General features: G+C 47.7%; 1 protein-coding gene across 2 annotated transcripts; it reads left to right on the top strand.

Moving 5' to 3' along the window:
* The first annotated feature begins 480 nt into the window (after positions 1-480).
* On the top strand, positions 481-22,091 carry LSM14A (LSM14A mRNA processing body assembly factor). 2 transcript variants are annotated; one of them, XM_073585221.1, is made up of 10 exons: positions 481-798; positions 7,903-8,066; positions 9,827-9,959; positions 18,876-18,995; positions 19,325-19,504; positions 19,588-19,662; positions 19,786-19,968; positions 20,062-20,221; positions 20,500-20,755; positions 21,276-22,091. In XM_073585221.1, exons 1-10 carry the CDS (start codon positions 678-680, stop codon positions 21,297-21,299), a joined length of 1,416 nt encoding a protein of 471 aa, XP_073441322.1. In that variant the 5' UTR covers positions 481-677; the 3' UTR covers positions 21,300-22,091. The 2 variants fall into 2 exon arrangements, with proteins under 2 accessions (XP_073441322.1, XP_073441313.1); XM_073585212.1 differs by having other exon boundaries at positions 483-798; positions 18,873-18,995.
* Positions 22,092-24,042: the final 1,951 nt, after the last annotated feature.

Genomic DNA, 24,042 nt, shown 5'->3' with positions numbered 1-24,042 from the left:
GGTGTTAGTAATACACCATGTTACACACGGAGTCACACAATTTCCACAGGTAAAATCTGCAGCGTTTCACACCACCAGTGGACGAGCTTGAGCTCACTCTTGCAGTAGATTGTCCTGTCCTGAGTGGACGTCCTCCCACTTGATTTTGGTAGACAGTACAATCCCTATAGTGAATCCCATTATTTTTTTTTCTTCTTTCTTTTACCTTTCTCGCTTATTTTCTAGGAAGTTTAAAAAAGTATTTAAAAAGTTTGGAACAAGTTGCATTAATTCCAGTGTCCACAGCGCAGGCACGACAGGACATGATGATGCTCTGATTTATGCCGCAGCAGCTTGCTGACTGTCTCCAGAGTGATTTTTTTTTTACTTTACTGCCCAAGAGAAATTATAATTCATTCTCTTTAGTTCCGGCCTTTACAACTTGTGGCACACGGCTTTTCGTGGCGCTGGCCCTTTAAGACTGTGGCTGGCGGAGCGCGGCTCCTTCCTGCCAACCACACGGCTCTCGCGAGAAGTCAGCGCGGCAGCTCCCGGCGTGCCCCGCGCGGGATGATGATGAAGGCGGCGGCGGCCATGTTAGTTTAGGCCTCTGATCCGGAGAACGCAGAAAGGAAGAAGAGAGAAGATCTGCGGGCGGCGGCGGCGGCAATCCGTGTCCATCCGGCGGGGGCGGCACTATGAGCGGCGGGACCCCGTACATCGGCAGCAAGATCAGCCTCATCTCCAAGGCGGAGATCCGCTATGAGGGCATCCTGTACACCATCGACACCGAGAACTCCACCGTGGCCCTGGCCAAAGGTACCGGGGAGAGCGGAGACCGGGGAGAGCGGAGACCGGGGAGAGCGGAGACCGGGGAGAGCGGAGACCGGGGAGAGCGGAGACCGGGGAGAGCGGAGACCGGGGGTTACCCCTCCCCCCCGTATATACTCCTCACATATATATACACCCCCCGGTATATACTCCTCACATATATATACACCCCCCGGTATATACTCCTCACATATATATACACCCCCCCGTATATACTCCTCACATATATATACACCCCCCGTATATACTCCTCACATATATATACACCCCCCCGTATATACTCCTCACATATATATACACCCCCCGGTATATACTCCTCACATATATATACACCCCCCGTATATACTCCTCACATATATATACACCCCCCCGTATATACTCCTCACATATATATACACCCCCCGGTATATACTCCTCACATATATATACACCCCCCGGTATATACTCCTCACATATATATACACCCCCCGGTATATACTCCTCACATATATATACACCCCCCGGTATATACTCCTCACATATATATACACCCCCCCGTATATACTCCTCACATATATATACACCCCCCGGTATATACTCCTCACATATATATACACCCCCCGGTATATACTCCTCACATATATATACACCCCCCGGTATATACTCCTCACATATATATACACCCCCCGGTATATACTCCTCACATATATATACACCCCCCCGTATATACTCCTCACATATATATACACCCCCCCGTATATACTCCTCACATATATATACACCCCCCGGTATATACTCCTCACATATATATACACCCCCCCGTATATACTCCTCACATATATATACACCCCCCGGTATATACTCCTCACATATATATACACCCCCCGGTATATACTCCTCACATATATATACACCCCCCGGTATATACTCCTCACATATATATACACCCCCCCGTATATACTCCTCACATATATATACACCCCCCGGTATATACTCCTCACATATATATACACCCCCCGTATATACTCCTCACATATATATACACCCCCCGGTATATACTCCTCACATATATATACACCCCCCGGTATATACTCCTCACATATATATACACCCCCCCGTATATACTCCTCACATATATATACACCCCCCGGTATATACTCCTCACATATATATACACCCCCCGGTATATACTCCTCACATATATATACACCCCCCGGTATATACTCCTCACATATATATACACCCCCCCCGTATATACTCCTCACATATATATACACCCCCCGGTATATACTCCTCACATATATATACACCCCCCCGTATATACTCCTCACATATATATACACCCCCCCGTATATACTCCTCACATATATATACACCCCCCGGTATATACTCCTCACATATATATACACCCCCCCGTATATACTCCTCACATATATATACACCCCCCGGTATATACTCCTCACATATATATACACCCCCCCGTATATACTCCTCACATATATATACACCCCCCGGTATATACTCCTCACATATATATACACCCCCCGGTATATACTCCTCACATATATATACACCCCCCCGTATATACTCCTCACATATATATACACCCCCCCGTATATACTCCTCACATATATATACACCCCCCGGTATATACCGTACACTCCTCACATATATATACACCCCCCCGTATATACTCCTCACATATATATACACCCCCCCGTATATACTCCTCACATATATATACACCCCCCGGTATATACCGTACACTCCTCACATATATATACACCCCCCCCGTATATACTCCTCACATATATATACACCCCCCCGTATATACTCCTCACATATATATACACCCCCCGGTATATACCGTACACTCCTCACATATATATACACCCCCCCGTATATACTCCTCACATATATATACACCCCCCCGTATATACTCCTCACATATATATACACCCCCCCGGTATATACTCCTCACATATATATACACCCCCCCGGTATATACTCCTCACATATATATATACACCCCCCCGGTATATACTCCTCACATATATATACACCCCCCCGGTATATACTCCTCACATATATATACACCACCCCGTATATACTCCTCACATATATATACACCCCCCCGGTATATACTCCTCACATATATATACACCCCCCCGGTATATACTCCTCATATATATATACATCCCCCCGGTATATACCGTATACTCCTCACACAGCTATATATACACCCACCCCACCGGTATATACCGTTTACTCCTCACATATATATACACCCCCCCCCCGGTATATACCGTACACTCCTCACATATATATACACCCCCCGGTATATACCGTACACTCCTCACATATATATACACCCCCCCCCGGTATATACCGTACACTCACATATATATATACACCCCCCCCGGTATATACTGTACACTCCTCGCATATATATACACCCCCCCGGTATATACCGTATACTCCTCGCATATATATACACCCCCCGGTATATACCGTATACTCCTCACATATATATACACCCCCCCCGGTATTCACATATATATACACCCCCCCGGTATATACCGTACACTCCTCACATATATATACACCCCCCCCGGTATATACCGTACACTCCTCACATATATATACACCCCCCCGGTATATACCGTACACTCCTCGCATATATACACCCCCCCCGGTATATACCGTACACTCCTCACACAGCTCTATACATATATACACACCCCATATATACCGTACACTTTATAGAGGGCACTGTCATTCCGGGCTCACCTACGTAGGAGCAATCCAAGCTCCCATCACCATAAAGCCCTGACACATGTAGGGGAAACAGAAAAAACAGGACCCTCGGAATAGCCCACCCAAACCCAACCTGACCAGAACACCAATCACAACAACCTGACAAAAGCCGGAATCAGGAAGATGGTAGACGAAGGCCAGGAGAGGTACGTAAGTGACTGGAAGAACGACATCATCAGCTCACAGAAACTGACCATGTACCGGAGTCTACAGAGAGACTACAGACTGGCCCCATACCTGGAGAAACTCCAGGACCCCAAAGACCGCAAGATCCTGAGCCGGTATAGACTCAGTGCCCACAGTCTGGCCATCAAATCTGGCCGACACAGGCAGAGCTACAAGCCCAGGGAGGAAAGAGTATGCCAACACTGTGACCAGGAGGCCCTGGAGGATGAGACCCACTTCCTGCTACACTGCCCCAAATACTCAGCAGTGAGGGACACTCACTTCAGGAGACTCTCGCATCTCTTCCCGGATTTCACCACCATGAAGGAGGAAGAGAAAGCATATATCCTGCTGGGGGAAGAAGAGAGAGCAGTGGAGATAGCAGCGCAATATGTGAGCGAATGCCATAGACTGCGAGAAAGAGAACTCTGATATGCCATGGACTTCTATGGCCCCCACCCTGGATCTGCCCCATGCCCCCCATTCACCTTCCCTATGCCATGGACTTCTATAGCCCCACCCTTGATCTGCCCCATCCACCTTTCCTACAGCCCCTTCCCAACATCCCTACAGTCCCTATCCCTATTCCCTTCTGTACACCTGCTTTGGCAAAACTAATGTGTATTTAGTCCTGCCAATAAAGCTTCTTTGAATCTTGAATCTATATACTAGCTGAAGAGCCCGGCGCAACCCGGGCATAGTAACAAACTGTGGATAGTTATAACAAATTATAATAATCCTCCATCCCATAGTCCAGTGCCCATATACCCATCACACATCCTCCATCCCATAGTCCAGTGCCCATAAACCCATCACACATCCTCCATCCCATAGTCCCGTGCCCATATACCCGTCATACATATCCTCCATCCCATAGTCCCGTGCCCATATACCCATCACACATCCTCCATCCCATAGTCAACCATTATGACATCATAATGAGCGGCGGGGCTTGATACACACACACTTTTTCCCCATTATTTAGATGGGGGTAAAATTGTTTGGATTAATTGGAACGCGTGGGGTTAAAATTTCGCCTCACAACATAGCTTAGGACGCTCTCAGGGTCCAGACGTGTGACTGTGCCAAATTTTGTGGCTGTAGCTGCGATGGTGCGGATGCATATCCCGGACACACACACACACACACACACACACACACACACACACACACACACACACACACACACACACACACACACACACACTTTGAGCTTTATATATTAGGATATGTATGGCTATATGGGCACGGGACTATGGGATGGAGGATGTGTGATGGGTATATGGGCACTGGACTATGGGATGGAGGATGTGTGATGGGTATATGGGCACGGGCCTATGGGATGGAGGAAATGTATGATGGGTATATGGGCACTGGACTATGGGATGGAGGAAATGTATGATGGGTATATGGGCACTGGACTATGGGATGGAGGATATGTATGATGGGTATATGGGCACTGGACTATGGGATGGAGGATATGTATGATGGGTATATGGGCACTGGACTATGAGATGGAGGATGTGTGATGGGTATATGGGCACTGGACTATGGGATGGAGGATATGTATGATGGGTATATGGGCACTGGACTATGGGATGGAGGATATGTATGATGGGTATATGGGCACTGGACTATGGGATGGAGGATGTGTGATGGGTTTATGGGCACGGGACTATGGGATGGAGGATATGTATGACGGGTATATGGGCACGGGACTATGGGATGGAGGAAATGTATGATGGGTATATGGGCACTGGACTATGGGATGGAGGATATGTATGATGGGTATATGGGCACGGGACTATGGGATGGAGGATATGTATGATGGATATATGGGCACGGGACTATGGGATGGAGGATATGTATGATGGATATATGGGCACGGGACTATGGGATGGTGGATATGTATGATGGGTATATGGGCACGGGACTATGGGATGGAGGATGTGTGATGGGCACGGGACTATGGGATGGAGGATATGTGTGATGGGTATATGGGCACGGGACTATGGGATGGAGGATATGTGTGATGGGTATATGGGCACGGGACCTTGGGATGGAGGATATGTGTGATGGGTATATGGGCACGGGACTATGGGATGGAGGATATGTATGACGGGTATATGGGCACTGGACTATGGGATGGAGGATGTGTGATGGGTTTATGGGCACGGGACTATGGGATGGAGGATATGTATGACGGGTATATGGGCACGGGACTATGGGATGGAGGATGTGTGATTGGTATATGGGCACGGGACTATGGGATGGAGGAAATGTATGATGGGTATATGGGCACTGGACTATGGGATGGAGGATATGTATGATGGGTATATGGGCACGGGACTATGGGATGGAGGATATGTATGATGGATATATGGGCACGGGACTATGGGATGGAGGATATGTATGATGGATATATGGGCACGGGACTATGGGATGAGGATATGTATGATGGATATATGGGCACGGGACTATGGGATGGTGGATATGTATGATGGGTATATGGGCACGGGACTATGGGATGGAGGATGTGTGATGGGCACGGGACTATGGGATGGAGGATATGTGTGATGGGTATATGGGCACGGGACTATGGGATGGAGGATATGTGTGATGGGTATATGGGCACGGGACTATGGGATGGAGGATGTGTGATGGGTATATGGGCACGGGACTATGGGATGGAGGATATGTTTGATGGGTATATGGGCACGGGACTATGGGATGGAGGATATGTGTGATGGGTATATGGGCACGGGACCTTGGGATGGAGGATGTGTGATGGGTATATGGGCACGGGACTATGGGATGGAGGATATGTATGATGGGTATATGGGCACGGGACTATGGGATGGAGGATGTGTGATGGGTATATGGGCACGGGACTATGGGATGGAGGATATGTATGACGGGTATATGGGCACGGGACTATGGGATGGAGGATATGTGTGATGGGTATATGGGCACGGGACTATGGGATGGAGGATATGTATGATGGGTATATGGGCACGGGACTATGGGATGGAGGATAATAATTTGCTATAACTAACCACACTTACTATGCCCGGGCAGCGCCGGGCTCTTCAGCTAGTATGATATATATGGTATATATGCTTCGGTATCACTCTGTGGGAGCATTCTGTCTTTTTTGTGTAATGTTTTTCTTGGACCTTTGCAGCGCTCTGCGTGTTCTCAGTTGGTGTAACATATTAGTTATGGCGTCTCCCCTGTTTTCATATTTAGCTCAGTCTTTATGGTTGTTACTGGTCCTGTCTCCAGTATGTGGTCTGTACAGTCTTTACATCGTGTGCAGGGGGGTGGTCTCCCTTCAGGGATGGGGTCTCTTACTTGGCTCAGTGTATACCAGCCCCATATTTTATTTGGCTGCTTCTTCAAGTGATTTGTAATTTGAGGAAATGTTGGGAGTTGTAGTTCTACAACCCCTGAAATCCATAGGAGGGGTGCTAGGGGCGTCCTGTCGATCTGCTGCATCGCCTCTTTAGCTTGTGGATCGAAGGCTCAGGCGTGTACAAGACCCTGAAATTCCTGAGACTTCCTCACACTATGCATCCGGGCAGACCGGCCGCTTGGATTTCTTGCCGCCCGCCTCCTGTTTTGCAGTCGCTTGGTGATCACTAGTGAATAGAAACAATTGTGATAAAGTGAACCCGTCTTCACATGCTCACATATGACAGCATGAGTCCAGCACTATAGGTGCTGGTGCTGCAATAAAAATGGCGCCTGTACTCAAGCCGTCCGACGTGACGGTCATGAGAAATCGATTGTAGAAGTCTTGCAAATAAGACTGCAAGTGCACAGGGGGCGTGTGCATGTATACATGTGTCTAATGATGTCATCATGGGGGAGGGGCTGTATTGTTAACTAGCGCATGTCTAGTAGCTAATGGACCGGGCAGATGGGTGTTGTTGTCTTGCTCCATTGCTGTTGTGTCATCAGCTTCTGCAGAGTACACCGTGTTAGTACCGGATGTTGACCGCATCCGTCGTCACCTCTCGGTCTGAGAGCGATTGCCGCCATTACTCCCCTCAGGATAGGGGTACGCAGCTCCATCGCTCTATCCTCGGTCGTTCCTTCTCTTACCCTGTTGACTTTTCTCCCTGGCAGTGCGCTCCTTCGGGACAGAAGACCGACCCACAGACCGGCCTATTCCTCCCCGAGATGAAGTGTTTGAGTACATCATATTCAGGGGGAGCGACATCAAGGACCTTACAGTGTGTGAACCCCCCAAACCTCAGTGCTCCTTGCCTCAAGACCCTGCGATAGTCCAGGTAGGTGATACATACCCTGAGCCTTTCTCAAACCTTGCACTGAATTATACTGATTTTTGGCCGATCTATTCAACCAAGTGTTTGGCTTCCCTGCAGCTCCCCCACAGGGGATAAGAGGCATTACAGGGACATGCTTTTCTTTATGCCTTTGTTTTGCCTAGCATTAGGAGGCCGCTTCTCACCCAGGAGCCCTTAGGCTGAGTTCACACGTGGCGTTTTTTTCACATTTCCGCGGCGGTTTTAACCGTGCAATTTTGCCGCGAAAAATAAGCATCCTATGCATTCCTATGGGATTCCGCAATGCTGTGCTAATGCTGCGGTTTTTCCCGCCGCGGAATCGCTTCACGGTAAAAACCGCAGCATGCTCATTAATTTTGCGGAATCGCGGCGATCCCGCACCCATAGGAATGCATTGTTCCGCTTACCTCCCGCATGTGGCTGTGCACAACATGCGGAAAGTAAGCAGAACATTTGCGGATGGTACCCACGGTCCGGAGGAGAGGAGACTGTCCTCCGGACTCTGGGTACCATATCCCTGTAAAAAATAGAATTTAAAATAAAATATTGTTATTCTCACCTTCCGACGTCCCGCGCAGCCTTCCCGCCTCTCTCCACGCTCCCGGTCCCAGTAATCCTTTGCGAGCGATGACGTCCGTTCTCGCGGGATCGCGAAGTCTCGCAGTCATTCGCGCGATGTCATCGCAAATGACCACGAGATGTCGCGATCCCGCGAGAACGGACGCTATCGCGGTAATTGTCACAAAGGATTACTGGGACCGGGAGCGTGGAGAGAGGCGGGAAGGCTGCGCGGGACGTCGGAAGGTGAGAATAGCAATTTTTTTTTTAGTATTTTTTTACATTTTATCTTTTACTACTGATATATAACAAGAGAACATAGAATGGCAGATTTGCAAAAATTTGCAAAAATTCTCTGCAGCCAAAAATATGGCAGTAATCAGCAAGTGCTGAACAACAAATACAGGGTATTTAGTCGATACGTTTTTTGCAAAAAAATGTATACCAAGCTGCTTCACCAACGTCAAGGTAACCCGTGTCGAAGCAGTCCCTATCTAATGTATTTAATACCTGAACATCTGAACAGTGTCTTGACATGAACAGGATTCAGACAGGCTTCTCCACAGTGTGGGCTTATGGTCTGAGACAGCTCTTTTGTACACCTCACACAGGAGAGGGGTGGGGTCTCCCAAACCATGCTAAGCAAGGAAAAAATGGATTAAAAACACATGTGAAATGCACTGCATAGGCGGCCTCAATAGTATAAAGTTGGTCACACTCGTCATACACTGTGTTTAACGAGTGTGACCAACCTGTCAATCAGTTCTCCAAGCGACGCTCTAGATCGTTTGGAAAACGCTAGTTTTTCCGCGGGAATTTAAAATGCGATTTTCCAGCGGAATGGAATTCTCGCGGTAATTTCCGCGCGAGTTCCGCTACGTGTGAACCCAGCCTTAGGCTTATGGGGCGGCTCAGACCGACCCTGCATTGAATATGGGGATTCCAAGACTTCCAACGAGGAGTACTTTGCAACAGTTCTAAAACGCGACTCTACAAAAATGGCACAATATGCACAGAGTTTAGTTAAAGGGTTATTTACCCCCACCCAAAAATAAATGTTGGGGTCCCACAAGTTATCCCATTTCCTGTCCTATTGCTGGGGGAGGATTTTTTTTTTTTGTGTGGAGAATTAATACTTTTGCTGTCACTGTCATCAATGTTCTCATATTTTTGTTTCTCTTCAGTCGTCTCTAGGATCTACGTCAGCATCTTCATTCCAGACTGTTGGCTCCTACGCTCCATTCAGCAGGATGCCGGCGTATAGTCAGTTCAGCGCTAGCTCTCTAGTGCCCCAACAGTTTGGAACTGTTGGAGTTGGTAAGTTTTTCTGCAGTAGAATAGTGAGTGCAGCTCTGGAGTATAATACAGGATGTAACTCAGGATCAGTAATGTATGTACACAGTGACTGCACCAGCAGAATAGTGAGTGCAGCTATGGAGTAGAATACAGGATGTAACTCGGGATCAGTAATGTATGTACACAGTGACTGCACCAGCAAAATAGTGAGTGCAGCTCTGGAGTATAATACAGGATGTAACTCAGGATCAGTAATGTAATGTATGTACACAGTGACTGCACCAGCAGAATAGTGAGTGCAGCTCTGGAGTATAATACAGGATGTAACTCAGGATCAGTAATGTAATGTATGTACACAGTGACTGCACCAGCAGAATAGTGAGTGCAGCTATGGAGTAGAATACAGGATGTAACTCGGGATCAGTAATGTATGTACACAGTGACTGCACCAGCAAAATAGTGAGTGCAGCTCTGGAGTATAATACAGGATGTAACTCAGGATCAGTAATGTAATGTATGTACACAGTGACTGCACCAGCAGAATAGTGAGTGCAGCTATGGAGTAGAATACAGGATGTAACTCAGGATCAGTAATGTATGTACACAGTGACTGCACCAGCAGAATAGTGAGTGCAGCTCTGGGGTATAATACAGGATGTAACTCAGGATCAGTAATGTAATGAATGTACACAGTGACTGCACCAGCAGAATAGTGAGTGCAGCTCTGGAGTATAATACAGGATGTAACTCAGGATCAGTAATGTAATGTATGTACACAGTGACTGCACCAGCAGAATAGTGAGTGCAGCTCTGGAGTATAATACAGGAGGTAACTCAGGATCAGTAATGTAATGTACACAGTGACTGCAGCAAGAGAATAGTGAGTGCAGCTCTGGAGTACACATAGTAACATAGTTTTGAAGGCTGAAGGGAAGACCTTATGTCCATCTAGTTCAGCCTATTTTTAGTGCAGCTGTTCTGCATTGTTGATCCCACAGAGTAGAAGCCAATTTTCTCCATAGGGGAAAAAAGTTCCTTCCCCAAGCTGGGTCAACCATCTACCTATAATATTATGTTATTCGTAACCTTCTATACTGTTACTCACAAGATAAGCATCCATTCCTTTCTTAAATTCATTCAGTGAGTTGGCCATCACCACTTCCTCAGGAAGAGAATTCCAGAGCCTCACTGCTCTTACTGTGAAGAACCCTCTTCTATGCTGGGGCAGAAATTGTCTTTCCTCCAAACGAAGAGAATACCCCCTTGTTCTTGTCACAGTCCTTGGTACAAACAGCTCATTGGAGAGATCTCTGTATTGCCCTCTGATATACTTGTACATATATATTAAGTCTTCCCTAAGTCTTCTCTTTTCTAGAGTAAATAGACCTAATTTTGATAACCTTTCTGGGTATTGTAGTGAACCAACTCCATTTATCATTTTAGTAGCCCGCCTTTGAACCCTTTCAAGTTCAGTAATGTCTTTCTTGAGCACCGGCGTCCAAAATTGCACACAATCCTCCAAGTGTGGTCTGACGAGTGATTTGTACAGAGGGAGAATTATGTTTTCATCTCGTGTCCCCAGACCTCTTCTAATGCATCACATGACCCTATTGGCTTTGGTGGCAGCTGCCTGACACTGGACTCTCCAATTTAGCTTCTTATTGACTAAGATGCCTAAGTCTTTTTCCATGTCTGATTTCCCGAGCAGTTTCCCATTTAGTAAATAATTATAGCATCTGTTTCTCCTTCCCATGTGCATAACCTTACACTTATCTGGGTTAAACCTCAATTGCCATTTTTCAGCCCAATTCCCCAATTTACTCAAATCTGTCTGTAGTTGCAAACTGTCCTCCTTTGTGTTAACGACCTTACATAGTTTTGTATCATCTGCAAATACTGATATTTTACTGTGTAAGCCATCCACTAGATCATTAATAAATATATTAAATATTAGGGGGCCCAATACAGAACCCTGTGGTCCCCCACTAGTAACCCTGGCCCAATCTGAGGATGCCCCATTAATAACCACTCTTTGGTTTCTATCACTAAGCCAGCTACCTACCCATCTACACACATTTTCCCCTAGCCCAAGCTTTCTCATCTTACTTACCAATCTTTTATGTGGGACAGTGTCAAATGCTTTAGAGAAGTCGAGATAAATGACATCCAATAATTCTCCTTGGTCCATTTGAGAGCTTACATCCTCATAGAAGCTGATCAGGTTAGTCTGACAGGAGCGATCCTTCATAAATCCATGTTGATATGGAGTTAAACATTTATTAACATTGAGATATTCCATAATGGTATCCCTTAGAAACCCTTCAAAAATTGTACCCACAACAGATGTTAAGCTTACCGGCCTATAGTTTCCAGGTTCCCTTTTACACCCCTTTTTGAATATTGGTACCACATTTGCTTGCCGCCAATCAAAAGGAACAGACCCTGTTTCTATAGAGTCTTTAAATATAAGGAATAGAGGCCTGTCTATCACATTACTTAACTCCCTTAATACCTGAGGGTGAATGCCATCAGGGCCTGGTGATTTGTCAATTTTCATCTTACTAAGGCGGTTCTGCACTTCTTCCTGGGTTAGGCAGGTAATACTTAATGGGGAGTTTACATTATCACTCTGCATTTCCCCTGGCAAATCCTTTTCCTGTGTGAACACTGTTGAGGAAAGAGTATTTAAAACATTTGCTTTTCCCACATCGCTCTCTATGATTTCACCCTTATTGTTCTTTATAGGGCCGACACCATCAATTTTAATCTTTTTACTGGTTATATCATTAAAGAATAGTTTGGGGTTTGTTTTACTTTCTTTAGCAATGAGTCTCTCAGGTTCCACTTTTGCTAAATGTATTTGTTTTTTACACATTTTATTTTACTCTGTCGCCTAATTGGGGGACACAGAACCTTGGGTGTTATGCTGCTGTCCACTAGGAGGCGACACTATGCATAATCTGAAAAAGATTAACTTTGGCTCCTCCTCTGCAGTATACACCCCTGGACGGCGTCAGCCTTCTCCACTTTTTGCTTAGTGTCGCAAGGAGGCACACCTTTTTTCTTCCGTTTTTTTCCTTTTTTGTCCGGAAATACAGATGAAGAAAAGAGGGTCTCCAGCGAGACTCCCGGCATGGCTCCCTCCTCGGTCACCTATTAGGGGTACCCGGTTGAGGTCGAGGTGGCTATTCCCCATGTCGCTCCCTCCCCAGTCCCTCGGGTCCTGGTTCGAGGTCGAGACCCCCCTCCTTCCCCAACCCCTTTAAGGTGTCTGGGTTGAGGTTGAGGCGAGGATGAAGACCCCCTGATGATGACAGACGCACCCTCCCTAATCCCCCGCAGGGGGCATTATGTTGAGACGCCTCAGGTAGGGTCGGAGAACAGGCATCATTCCGCAGCTTCCAGGGACCCCAGACCAGCTGAGGGATCCTGTTGGGGCCGGGGGAGGGTGCGGACTGGAGGGCACAGCAGAGACAGGGCTTTTCTGCGTCCCTGTCTCTGCAGCAGCAGCGGCTCCACAGCGCTTCAGGGGCCCCACATACAGAAACCGCTACCCCCACCGCTATCCAGTCGACCATTCTGGGGGGGCCTGGTACAAATCCGCCCCCCCCCGGACTACCGCGCCGCTCTGGAGCCCTCCTGGGCATCAGGCTTCTAATTTAGACCGCCTTTTCCCTGCCCCCCGGCCGACCAAAATGACACACTGGAGTATCATAGAAGGGGCGGATTGAGGCAGAAAGGGCGCGTTTTTACACAGCCCAGCGTGCCCTTTTCAGCTCTCCGCCCCCTCCTCCCTCTCCTCAGAGTCCCGGTGGCCATTTTTTCTGGATGAGATCCAGGAGAGGAGCATCACAGCGGTCTCCGGGGGGCACAGAACTTGGATCTGTCGGCGCTGGACCTAGGGGCACACCGGTGGGGTAAGCTCACAGCTGGGTTCTCATTACTCAGCTGTGAATCTATACTTCCTGTAAGGCTTTCTGTAAGGCTTCCTATAAGCCTTCCTATAAGGCTTTCGATCCCTAATAGCCAGCCTCTGTGCACTATGCCGGGCTCAAGGAAGAGAACCAGGCAGGAATGTTTCTATGCATTCTGCACAGCCTGCAAAGCCACGCTCCCTAGTGGCAGCACGTATCCGCACTGCCGGGACTGCATCCAGAACTCTGGGTCAGAACCCCAGGGAGTCCCTACTGACGCTTCAGTGTCACAGGCCACGCCGGAATGGGCAACTCAGATGTCTCAGTCCATAGACAACCTAACTGCTACATTGCTGCAAGCTCTGCAGAGTCGGGCTCCGGCTATGGACGTTACACAGCAAACGGACAGCTTGTCTCAGGAACATGCTGCTTCCGACTCTCACAGACGTAAGCGGACCCACAGGTCTCGATCACCTGAGTCGTCCTATAGCACAAGGTCGTCCCCCTCCAGGGAGAGACAGCGTCATTCCAGGTCTCCTAGGCAGTCCCCTGTCACAGACAGACAGTGCAATTTACCACAGGGATCCCCCACCACAGAAGACCCCCGCCCCAGGTCGCCCTCCAGGGATCACCTTAGCGAGGCACAGGATTCGGAGGGCGTCTGTGACTCCGACTCAGATAACGAAACGGAGAGGTCCGTGGTACCTTCTCCCCCTAGCAATACAGCGCTAGTTGAGGACATAATTTCTGCCATTCATCGGGTGCTAAAAATTCCAGAGTCGGCCCCGGAAGTCCCAGAACATAGGATTTGCTTCGAAAGTGTTCAGAAACCACCTAAGGTCTTCCCTAATCACCATGAGTTTGAGAAAATACTTGCCAAACAGTTTGCGCAGCCTGAGAAAAAATTCGCTATTCGCAAATATTTGGAAGCGAAGTACCCCTTCCCACAGAAAGACACCAAACAATGGACAGATCCACCTGAAGTGGACCCTCCGGTTTCTAGGCTTGCAGCGCAGACTTTACTCTCTCTGCCGGATAGCTCAACCCTCAGGGACGCAGCAGACCGGCAAGTAGAACGCATGGCTCGTTCTATTTTCGAAGCGGCAGGCGCCTCTCTGGGCCCTGCGTTTGCTTCAGTTTGGGCAGCCAAGGCCATCCTGGCTTGGGCCAAAAAACTACAGGAGGGTCTTCAGGCTTCAAATCCTGAACTCTCGGACCAAGCGGTCCAGATGGCAGTGGTAGCAGACTACATGATTCATGCAGCCCTGGATTCCGCCAGAGGTGTAGCGGGAATAGCATCAAACGCCATCACGATCCGATGCATCCTCTGGCTGCGAGAATGGAAAGCGGATGCGGCCTCAAAGAAGTCCCTCACGCGACTTCCGTATTTTACTGGAAGACTTTTCGGCGAAAAGTTGGACACCATGATAGCCAATGCCACTGGGGGTAAGAGTACCTCTCTCCCTCAACTAAAACCGAAACGCACGTTTAAACGAAGAAACCAGACGCGATTCCGATCCTTTCGGAATTCCTCGGGCTGGTCCGTTTCGCGCCCAGTGCAAAACCGCAACCGTTCTCCACGCAGAGACAACCCACGGACGCAACAGCGACCGGACAGGGCTTGGCAGTCGAAAGCAGGCCAAGTGAAACCCAAGAGAGGAAAACCTCAGAACTTCGCTTCATCTTGACTCGCGACCTCCGGAAGACACTCCACCAGTAGGCGGCCGACTTTTACTCTCAGCAAGTCTGGCTGCCTATTACAGAAGACAGGTGGGTCAGGGAAATAGTGTCTTCCGGATACAAGATAGAGTTCACTTCCGTTCCACCGAACCGGTTCTTCCTTTCTATTCCTCCAACACCACCAGAAAAGGCTTGTGCTTTCCACCAAGCGGTTTCCTCTCTCCTTCAATCAGGAGTTGTGGTGCCTGTTCCCGCGAACGAGAGATTCCGAGGATTCTACTCAAATTTGTTCGTAGTCCCCAAGAAAGGAGGCGGCGTCCGACCCATACTGGACCTAAAACAGCTCAATAATTACGTACGGGTCCGTCATTTCCGCATGGAGTCCCTCTGGTCCATCATTGCATCCATGGACCAGGGAGAATACCTCGCCTCCATAGACATACAGGATGCGTATCTCCACATACCAATTGCTCCCGCCCACCAAAGGTTTCTCAGGTTCGCAGTCAACCAAAACCACTACCAGTTTGTCGCCCTTCCGTTCGGACTCGCCACGGCTCCAAGAACGTTCACCAAAGTCATGGCGGCCACCATGGACGTCCTGCACTCAAGAGGCATTCTAGTCGTCCCGTACCTGGACGACCTCCTCATCAAGTCTCCCACTTTCAAAGACTGAGGTCAGTGTCTCAATCACACTAGAGGGGAGGGGAGGGGGGGAGAGAGTGGTCTCTCCATCCCGAGATTTTTTGCCAGATCTGTCAACGCTGGGGAACCCCGGAGGTGGACCTAATGGCATCCCATCTCAATACCAAGGTCCCCAATTTCATGGCCAGGACACACGACCCGCGGTCGCTCGGAGCGGATGCCCTGGTCCAGGACTGGTCCCAGTTCCGACTCCTGTACATTTTTCCACCCCTCCCCCTAATCGCCAGGGTCGTGAGGAAGATCAAACAAGAGGGAGTTCCGACCATCCTCATCGCGCCAGACTGGCCCAGACGTACATGGTACGCCGACATCGTCCAACTTACAGCAGGCTCCCCCTGGCGTCTACCCGACCGTCACGACCTTCTGTCTCAAGGTCCGTTCTTCCACCAGAATTCAGGGGCTCTCAATTTGACGGCATGGCCCTTGAAACCTGGATTCTAACCTAACCCAGGCAGGTTTTTCACCGGCAGTCATTGCAACTATGATCAGGGCAAGGAAGCCTGCCTCCGCCAAGATCTATTATCGTACCTGGAGAGCTTTCTTTTCTTGGTGCGAATCTCATGGACAAGTCCCACTCCCTTATTCCCTCCCGAAGGTACTAGGTTTTCTTCAATCGGGCCTAGACGCCAAGCTATCCTTAGGCTCGCTTAAGAGTCAGGTGTCGGCGCTTTCAGTCCTTTTTCAAAAGCGCATTGCTATTAAACCGCAAGTAAGGACTTTCATCCAGGGAGTTTCCAGATTGGTTCCTCCCTACAAACGTCCGCTGGATACGTGGGACCTCAATCTGGTCCTGACAGCATTGCAAGCTCCACCCTTCGAACCTCTTAGAGGAGTTCCACTCTCCATTCTGTGTCAGAAAGTGGTTTTTCTATTGGCGATCACCTCGTTACGCAGAGTGTCGGAATTGTCAGCACTTTCCTGCAGACGGCCTTTCCTAGCCTTTCACCAGGACAAGGTGGTTCTCCGCACGGTACCATCCTTCCTTCCGAAGGTTGTGTCCAACTTTCACCTCAATGAGGAGATTTCACTGCCATCCCTTTGCCCGGTTCCGGTTCATAGAGTGGAGAAGGCTCTGCATACGCTTGACCTCGTCAGAGCATTGCGAATTTACGTGTCCAGGACTGCACCTTTCCGGAAATCTGATTCCCTCTTCATTCTTCCGGAAGGTAGTCGCAAGGGGCTGCCGGCTTCCAAGGCTACCCTTGCCAGGTGGATCAAGTCCACCATACATGAGGCCTACCGACTTAACAGTTCCCCGGCCGGTATCACGGCACACTCTACACGGGCAGTAGGGGCCTCCTGGGCCATTCAGCATCAGGCTTCAGCACAACAAGTGTGTAAGGCGGCCACTTGGACTAGCCTACACACGTTTACGAAACACTACAGTGTTCATACCCAGTCCTCAGCGGATGCGAGCCTGGGTAGACTGGTTCTGCAGGCGGCAGTACCCCAAGTCTAGGGAACTGTCAACACAATATTCGTCCACTGCTTCCCACCCAGGGACTGCTTTGGGACGTCCCACGGTTCTGTGTCCCCCAATTAGGCGACAGAGTAAAGGAGATTTTTGTGTACTCACCGTAAAATCTCTTTCTCTTAGCCTTTAATTGGGGGACACAGCTCCCACCCTGTTGCCCTTACGGGCCGTTGTTTCCTGTTGAGTTCTCATATTGTTCTTTGAGCTCGTACATAGTAGCCTTCTTACAGGCATGGTTATGTTATTTGATTACGTTCCTCCTTATGCTTTGGCACAAAACTGGAGAAGGCTGACGCTGTCCAGGGGTGTATACTGCGGAGGAGGAGCCAAAGTTAATCTTTTTCAGATTATGCATAGTGTCGCCTCCTAGTGGACAGCAGCATAACACCCACGGTTCTGTGTCCCCCAATTAAAGGCTAAGAGAAAGAGATTTTACGGTGAGTACACAAAAATCTCCTTTTTTCTCTATAACTTTTTAATGCTTCTTCATTGCCTTCTTGTTTTAGCTTCTTAAGTGCCTTGTTCTTGTTATTTATGCCCTTTTTACATCCTTATTTTGCCACATTGGTGTTCTCCTGTTCCTAGCCCTTTTATTTCTGTATGGTATGGCTAGCTCGCAGTGGTTGTGTAAAACTGATTTTAAATATTTCCCATTTATTTTCTGTGCTCCTATTTTTGAGGACATTGTTCCAATCAATTCGACGAAGGTCCTCTCTAGCTGATCAAAAGTTGCTTTCCTGAAATTCAGTGTTTTCGTAACCCCCTTCCAGGGCAACTTACTGAAGGACAAGTGGAATTGTATTATATTGTGGTCACTGTTCCCTAGGTGCCATCGGCTCGGACGTCTGTTATTCTATCTGGCCTGTTGCTTAAAATTAAGTCCAGAAGGCTGTCCCTCTAGTTGGGCCCTGCACAAGTTGTGACAGATAATTATCCTTGGTCACTGACAGAAATTGGTTTCCTTTCTGAGATCCGCCGGTCTGTTTCCCAGTCTGTCTATTACATCCTGATCCCAAATTACAGGATTTAATGTGGTATCAGTGCACAATGCAATATTTTTACATTTACTGACATTTTTCATCAAGTCTGTTTGTGTTTTTTTTTTTTTTTTTTTTTTTTTTTTTATTCTTCTTTGATTTAATATCTTTTTATTTTTCCTAAAAGCAGGGAACACCTTGACCTCGTTTGGTGCTGAAAATACAACGGGCGCTCCTCTCCCCCCATCTACCGCTGTGGGGTCTTCATTTAATCAAGAAACAAGGACTCTGAAAACACAGTTATCGCAAGGTAACATCTGTCACATCTGCATTCGCTGGCACAGTCACCAGGTAGAAGTGATCGGTGTCTGTAGGATCCTTGTCATGTATGAAGACGGCAGATTCTCCAGAGCATCCATGTGCTGCACTGATAATGGGGGCACTTCTGTTCCTTTCCTTGGTTGGTTGTATGCCCTATGAATGCACCTTCCTTTCTATTAACCGTTTTACGCTTGGATTTATTATATGCATAACGCTAGGGGTAAATCAGTTTTCTTTGCTTTTGCTGAATGCACCTGTCGTGATTCTGTTCTATGGGAACCTGTGCGTTTCGGCTAACTCTCCTCCTCTTCTGTTTAGGGAGGACAAGCCCCTTGCTAGATCCCTTACGGAAGAGCCCAACCCTTGAACAAGGAGTCCAGACAGCACCCGCCACTTCAGCTCCTGCAGCAGCGGGCACCGGCAGGCGGAGCCCTGTATCTTCTAGAGCTTTGCCATCCACGAGCCAAAAGACATTGGGGAGTCCAGAGCAAAGAAAAGGTGAGAAAAATGCAGATTGATTGCACAGATTACCATCTCCATCGTGCATGGACCTCCTTCATTCATTCCTTGTTTTCTTGCAGTTGATGTGCAGAAGTCAAGACCTGAAATGGATCTGCTCCGGAATGACAAACAGGACCCCAACAAGAGACACGTCGGTATGTATGTCATGGGGGGGCTCAGGAGGGTGGCCTCCGAGAATGGAGCCATCAACAACGTGAATCCCTCAAGTCGGACCCCTTCTCCTTGTCATAAAGTGTCTGCTGCTTTAACCATTCCAGCACCTCTCAGTGGACCTCAGCCCAGAAGAGGACGCGGCGGTCACCGGGGCGGCCGTGGAAGATTTAACGTAAGAAGAGACGGACCGATGAAGTTCGAAAAAGACTTTGACTTTGAAAGCGCCAATGCACAATTCAACAAAGAAGAAATCGACAGGGAATTTCACAATAAGTTAAAAATTAAAGGTGAGACGTTTCCAGGTGCTGCTTAAGACTTGCCTATTTTGGACGATGTCTGTTTTAGATTTTTACATTTTTCTTTTTCTGTTCCTCGTCCAGATGATAAACCTGAGAAGCCGGTGAATGGGGAAGATAAAGCCGACTCTGGGGTGGACACTCAGAACAGCGAAGGAAACGCCGAGGAGGAGGAAGTGCCGGCGAGCTGTTACTATGACAAAACCAAATCATTCTTCGACAACATCTCCTGTGACGATAACAGGTACAACTACTGCACCCATCATCTCTCTACGTTGGTTTTTCACATTTGCATCAGAAGTTCAATTTAGAGCCCATGCTAGATCACAAGTGGCAGCTCGTACTGCGCTCGCGCTAATCCAGGGGAGTGTCTTGATGACTTCCTTAGGATTGTCGTTCTGTTTCTGGCTTACTCCATCTTGCAGTATAGATGGATTGAGACGTAAGAAATGGTTTCTTCATTTTTTTGCTTTTTTCTCATTCATTTCTAATTTAATAATCTAAAATTTCCCCTGCTTTCAGAGATCGAAGACCCACCTGGGCAGAGGAAAGGAGGATCAATGCAGAGACATTTGGACTTCCTCTACGTTCCAACAGAGGCCGCGGGGGCTACCGAGGTAGAGGAGGCGGCGGGGGGGTGGGTTACCGCGGAAGCAGAGGCCGAGGAGGCGAGAGGAGAGGCGGCCTTCCAGGAAGCAATTATGGGCCTCCCCGAGGTTTCCGCGGTGGATACAGAGGAGGTCGTGGAGGAAGAGAATTTTCAGACTACGAATACAGGGTAAGATCAATAGAATAACGTGAAAAAAGCAGGGATTAAAAGTATCCGACCAAAACCTAGAGGAGCCAAGTGGTTGACCGGACCCTTGGCTTCTGGACAGGAGTCACTTGAACCGCCTCCTTCCTGTTGACATCTTGGGCACCTTTTTTGATTAGCTGGGGTGGTGTGATGTCTTTGCTGCCCAGTAAGAGGTGCTGGGATGCCGGCAATTACGTGGGGTCTTAATATCCACACTGATTATTTAGCATCTGCTCCTTTTCCTGTTTTTATCACTTGCCCATTTGGTTTTCCTGTAATTCAGGCTGTACAGGGATTGGGCCCCGGGGTAGTTAGGAGATAAGGCATCACAGCCAGCACTACTGTCCTAATGGTGGGTCGGACCACCGACCATAATTAAATGACTGCATCGTTGGGATAGGCTACCACTATAACAGCTGGGACATCCCTTTTAATTGTGCCGTTACTGTTTTAAGTGCAGATTTTGCAACCTAGTGTTGGTTTTTCCTTTTCTCTCTTGCAGAAAGACAACAAGGTGGCCGCCTAGTCCAGGACGGAGGGTGTTCGTTATTTTTTTTTTTTTTTTGTTTTGTCCGTCTGGAGAACTTGTGTTCAGTCTTTTGTGAAGAATGACGTTTATCTTGCTGTATATTTTGTCACCAGCACTGGGGGGGAGGGGAAAGGGGATTTTGACTACGTAAATGAAACGTCTTCAGTGCAGCGGGGTCCCGCCAGAAACCCTTGTTTCCTTTTTGTTCTTTTATACACTCGGGAGGTCCCTGCAACACTAAAGTACTCGAAACGGGTGGCAGAAAAGTGACAAATCTTTCCATTTGTTCAGCATTATTGAAACAGAAGACTGAAGTCTGACACGACGCGGGATGGGAGCTCGGATCATTATTTTTTCTTGCATTTTTGCAGTTTACTCTTGTCAGGTTTTGAAGAGTTGGGTTTTTTTATATTGACGTCCCGGCCGCCCCTTCTTGCCGCTGACTCTGGATAGCAGCACATTTAGTCGGGTGTAGTACAGGGAAGAAACCGTTTTCTTAGGCAAAGGACACTTTTTTTATATAGTTGTGAGTTTGTGTTGATCCCACTGCCAAAGAAACCCCCCTCCTCCCACCTCGAGCTTTGTTTCAAGTCGACAACCTTTGTATCTGGCGCATTTAATGGCGTGTTCACCATCATCTCATTGTGGCGGGTTTTATTTTATTCTTTACTTCTAGGAGACGTTTCCATTAGATGTAAAGGTTTTTTGTTTTTTTTCTATAGGCACAGATTACAAAAAAATGCATATTTTGAAGTGCAGCAACATTAAACTTTCTGACCAGCCTGTAAACTAAGAGTCCGCTTTATGGGTCACCATCTGCTAATCTGTATTTCTACTTTTTTAATTTTTTTCTTCCTTTTGCGTTTCTTTTAATTTTTCCGTCTCCATTCACATACAGAGCTGCGTTCAGCCGTCTGCAGGTCGGCCCTTGGAAGTAAAGCTGCAGATTTCTCGCCTGAATTCTCTGTGCTGCTTTGGATGTGAATAGAGAAATACAGGATAAAGCATGTGTGCAAACCCGTGTGAACATGACCAGTCGTTTTGTTTTTGTGACCATGGACATGTTAACTATATGACTGCCACGCACCCCAATCCCTAAACAGAGACCCTGTCTATTCAAAAAAAAAAAAAAAAAAAAGCGGCTACTGAGTCGGCCACTTTCCTGGTTCCCCCCCCATGGCTTCCTCTGCTGTTTTTAGGTTCACTTGAATAATTTTTGTAAAACAAGAAGTCGGGCTGAGGCTGTGTTTTCCTGTCCCGCCTTGAAATCCCCCTGAAATGTTTTTTTACATTGTAGCCCAAAGATGAGGGGAAATCGTAGAGACGACTGATCCTGAAGGGGAGAAATGCCAGAGAGTCGTTTTATGGTGCCTCTTACTCTTACTACTGCAAAAAGGGATCCAAAGATGTCATAGGGATTTTTTTTTTTAAGACACTTTGCTATTCTATTTTTTTTTTTTTGTTTCCAGTTGTGTTAAAACTTGTTAAAGCAAAACTGAAGTAGCGCAGCGTCCACGACCGTAATTTATTGCCCTCCTATGATGGCCGCAGTGTGATCAGTAATGTTAGGCCTGGTTATACCTCTCATACCCTAGTCACATCCAGAGCTGCGTAGAGCGTGTTTTTCTTGACGCTGTCTCTGAAGTGAAGGTGGACTGTGCTAACATTGGGCCAGCGGAAAGATGTGCAATTCTGCAGCCTGTTCTCAATTTTTGAATGCCGCTCTGGATGTGACTAGGGTAGTGCCATTTTCAAATGTAATAAAAAAAAAAAAAAAAAACTTTTGTCTTTTTGCAATCCTCTGCACTGAGATACACAATGGCGATCTGCTCAAGTTGTCATTTTCTTGCAAAGAAAGTTTTTAAGCATCTCCAGACATCCAGTGGGAACAAGTTTTCATGAAATTGCATCCATTATCCCTGAGCTGATGAAAGTAGCAGATTTTCTGTACAGAAAACAAAAAACAGTTTAGGTTGTGTGAACCAAGCCTAATGGATAGATGACTTGTGACCGCAGCAGTGATGGGATTTATTTTTTCTCTTTTATAAGGAAGTTACCTATCCACAAGATTGATCTTGAGGGTCCGACAACCATGTCAGCATTGGGGGCTCTGCTGTAGTAGATCTGTAGTGTGCATGCTTGAGCCCCGCTACTTAAAAAGCTGACCGCAGCGCCCTAGAGAATGAATGGAGCAGCGGTCTGGCGTACACACAAGTGCCCCCTTATGCTGTTGCATTGGTCGGACCCCTACAGTCCTTCTGTCGGTAGGTCATGACCCCTTTAAGTCATTGCAGTTATGTCCGCCACCTCCAGAGCAGGACGTATAACATTGGTACGTGTAGACTCCTTCGCGTGGTCGCGTTCACCTCCCTATATTGTGACGTACATTCATTTACTAGATGGCAGCACCCTGCGATGGTTCTACCAGAGGGTCCTGGCTTGGGGTGGAAAGGGCACAGAAACGGCACTTTATGGTAAAAATTTAGTATCTAAATAGCACTTGGTCGGAGGGTCTTTTTTCCTTATGTAGACTGCCATATGTAGCCGCAGGACCACTGGTGTCGATCATGAGCCGTAGTGAAACTACAGCTCCCAGCATGCCAGTTGTTGGGTCGTGCTCTGAGAAGGCCAGTGCCCTCCTATCTCTTCTATGACGGCGGATGGCTGCCCGCGCTTTCCTGAGCGAAGTGAATCCGATCGATTGCAGGATACGTCGGTTCATTTAGAATAGCTAGGGGGA

This window comes from Dendrobates tinctorius, unplaced genomic scaffold (assembly GCF_039654945.1).
Source record: "Dendrobates tinctorius isolate UK_male_01 unplaced genomic scaffold, ASM3965494v1 ptg000009l, whole genome shotgun sequence".
Taxonomy (NCBI): Eukaryota; Metazoa; Chordata; class Amphibia; order Anura; family Dendrobatidae; genus Dendrobates; species Dendrobates tinctorius.
Note: the sequence above shows the minus strand (reverse complement) of the source record. Positions and strands in the feature narration are given on the sequence as shown.

Coding starts and splice junctions, on each gene's coding strand:
- LSM14A (XM_073585212.1), top strand. CDS start 678: ATGAGCGGCGGGACCCCGTACATCGGCAGCAAGATCAGCCTCATCTCC. Junction 8,067..9,826: donor AAGACCCTGCGATAGTCCAG/GTAGGTGATACA, acceptor GTTTCTCTTCAG/TCGTCTCTAGGATCTACGTC. Junction 20,222..20,499: donor ATCTCCTGTGACGATAACAG/GTACAACTACTG, acceptor CCCTGCTTTCAG/AGATCGAAGACCCACCTGGG.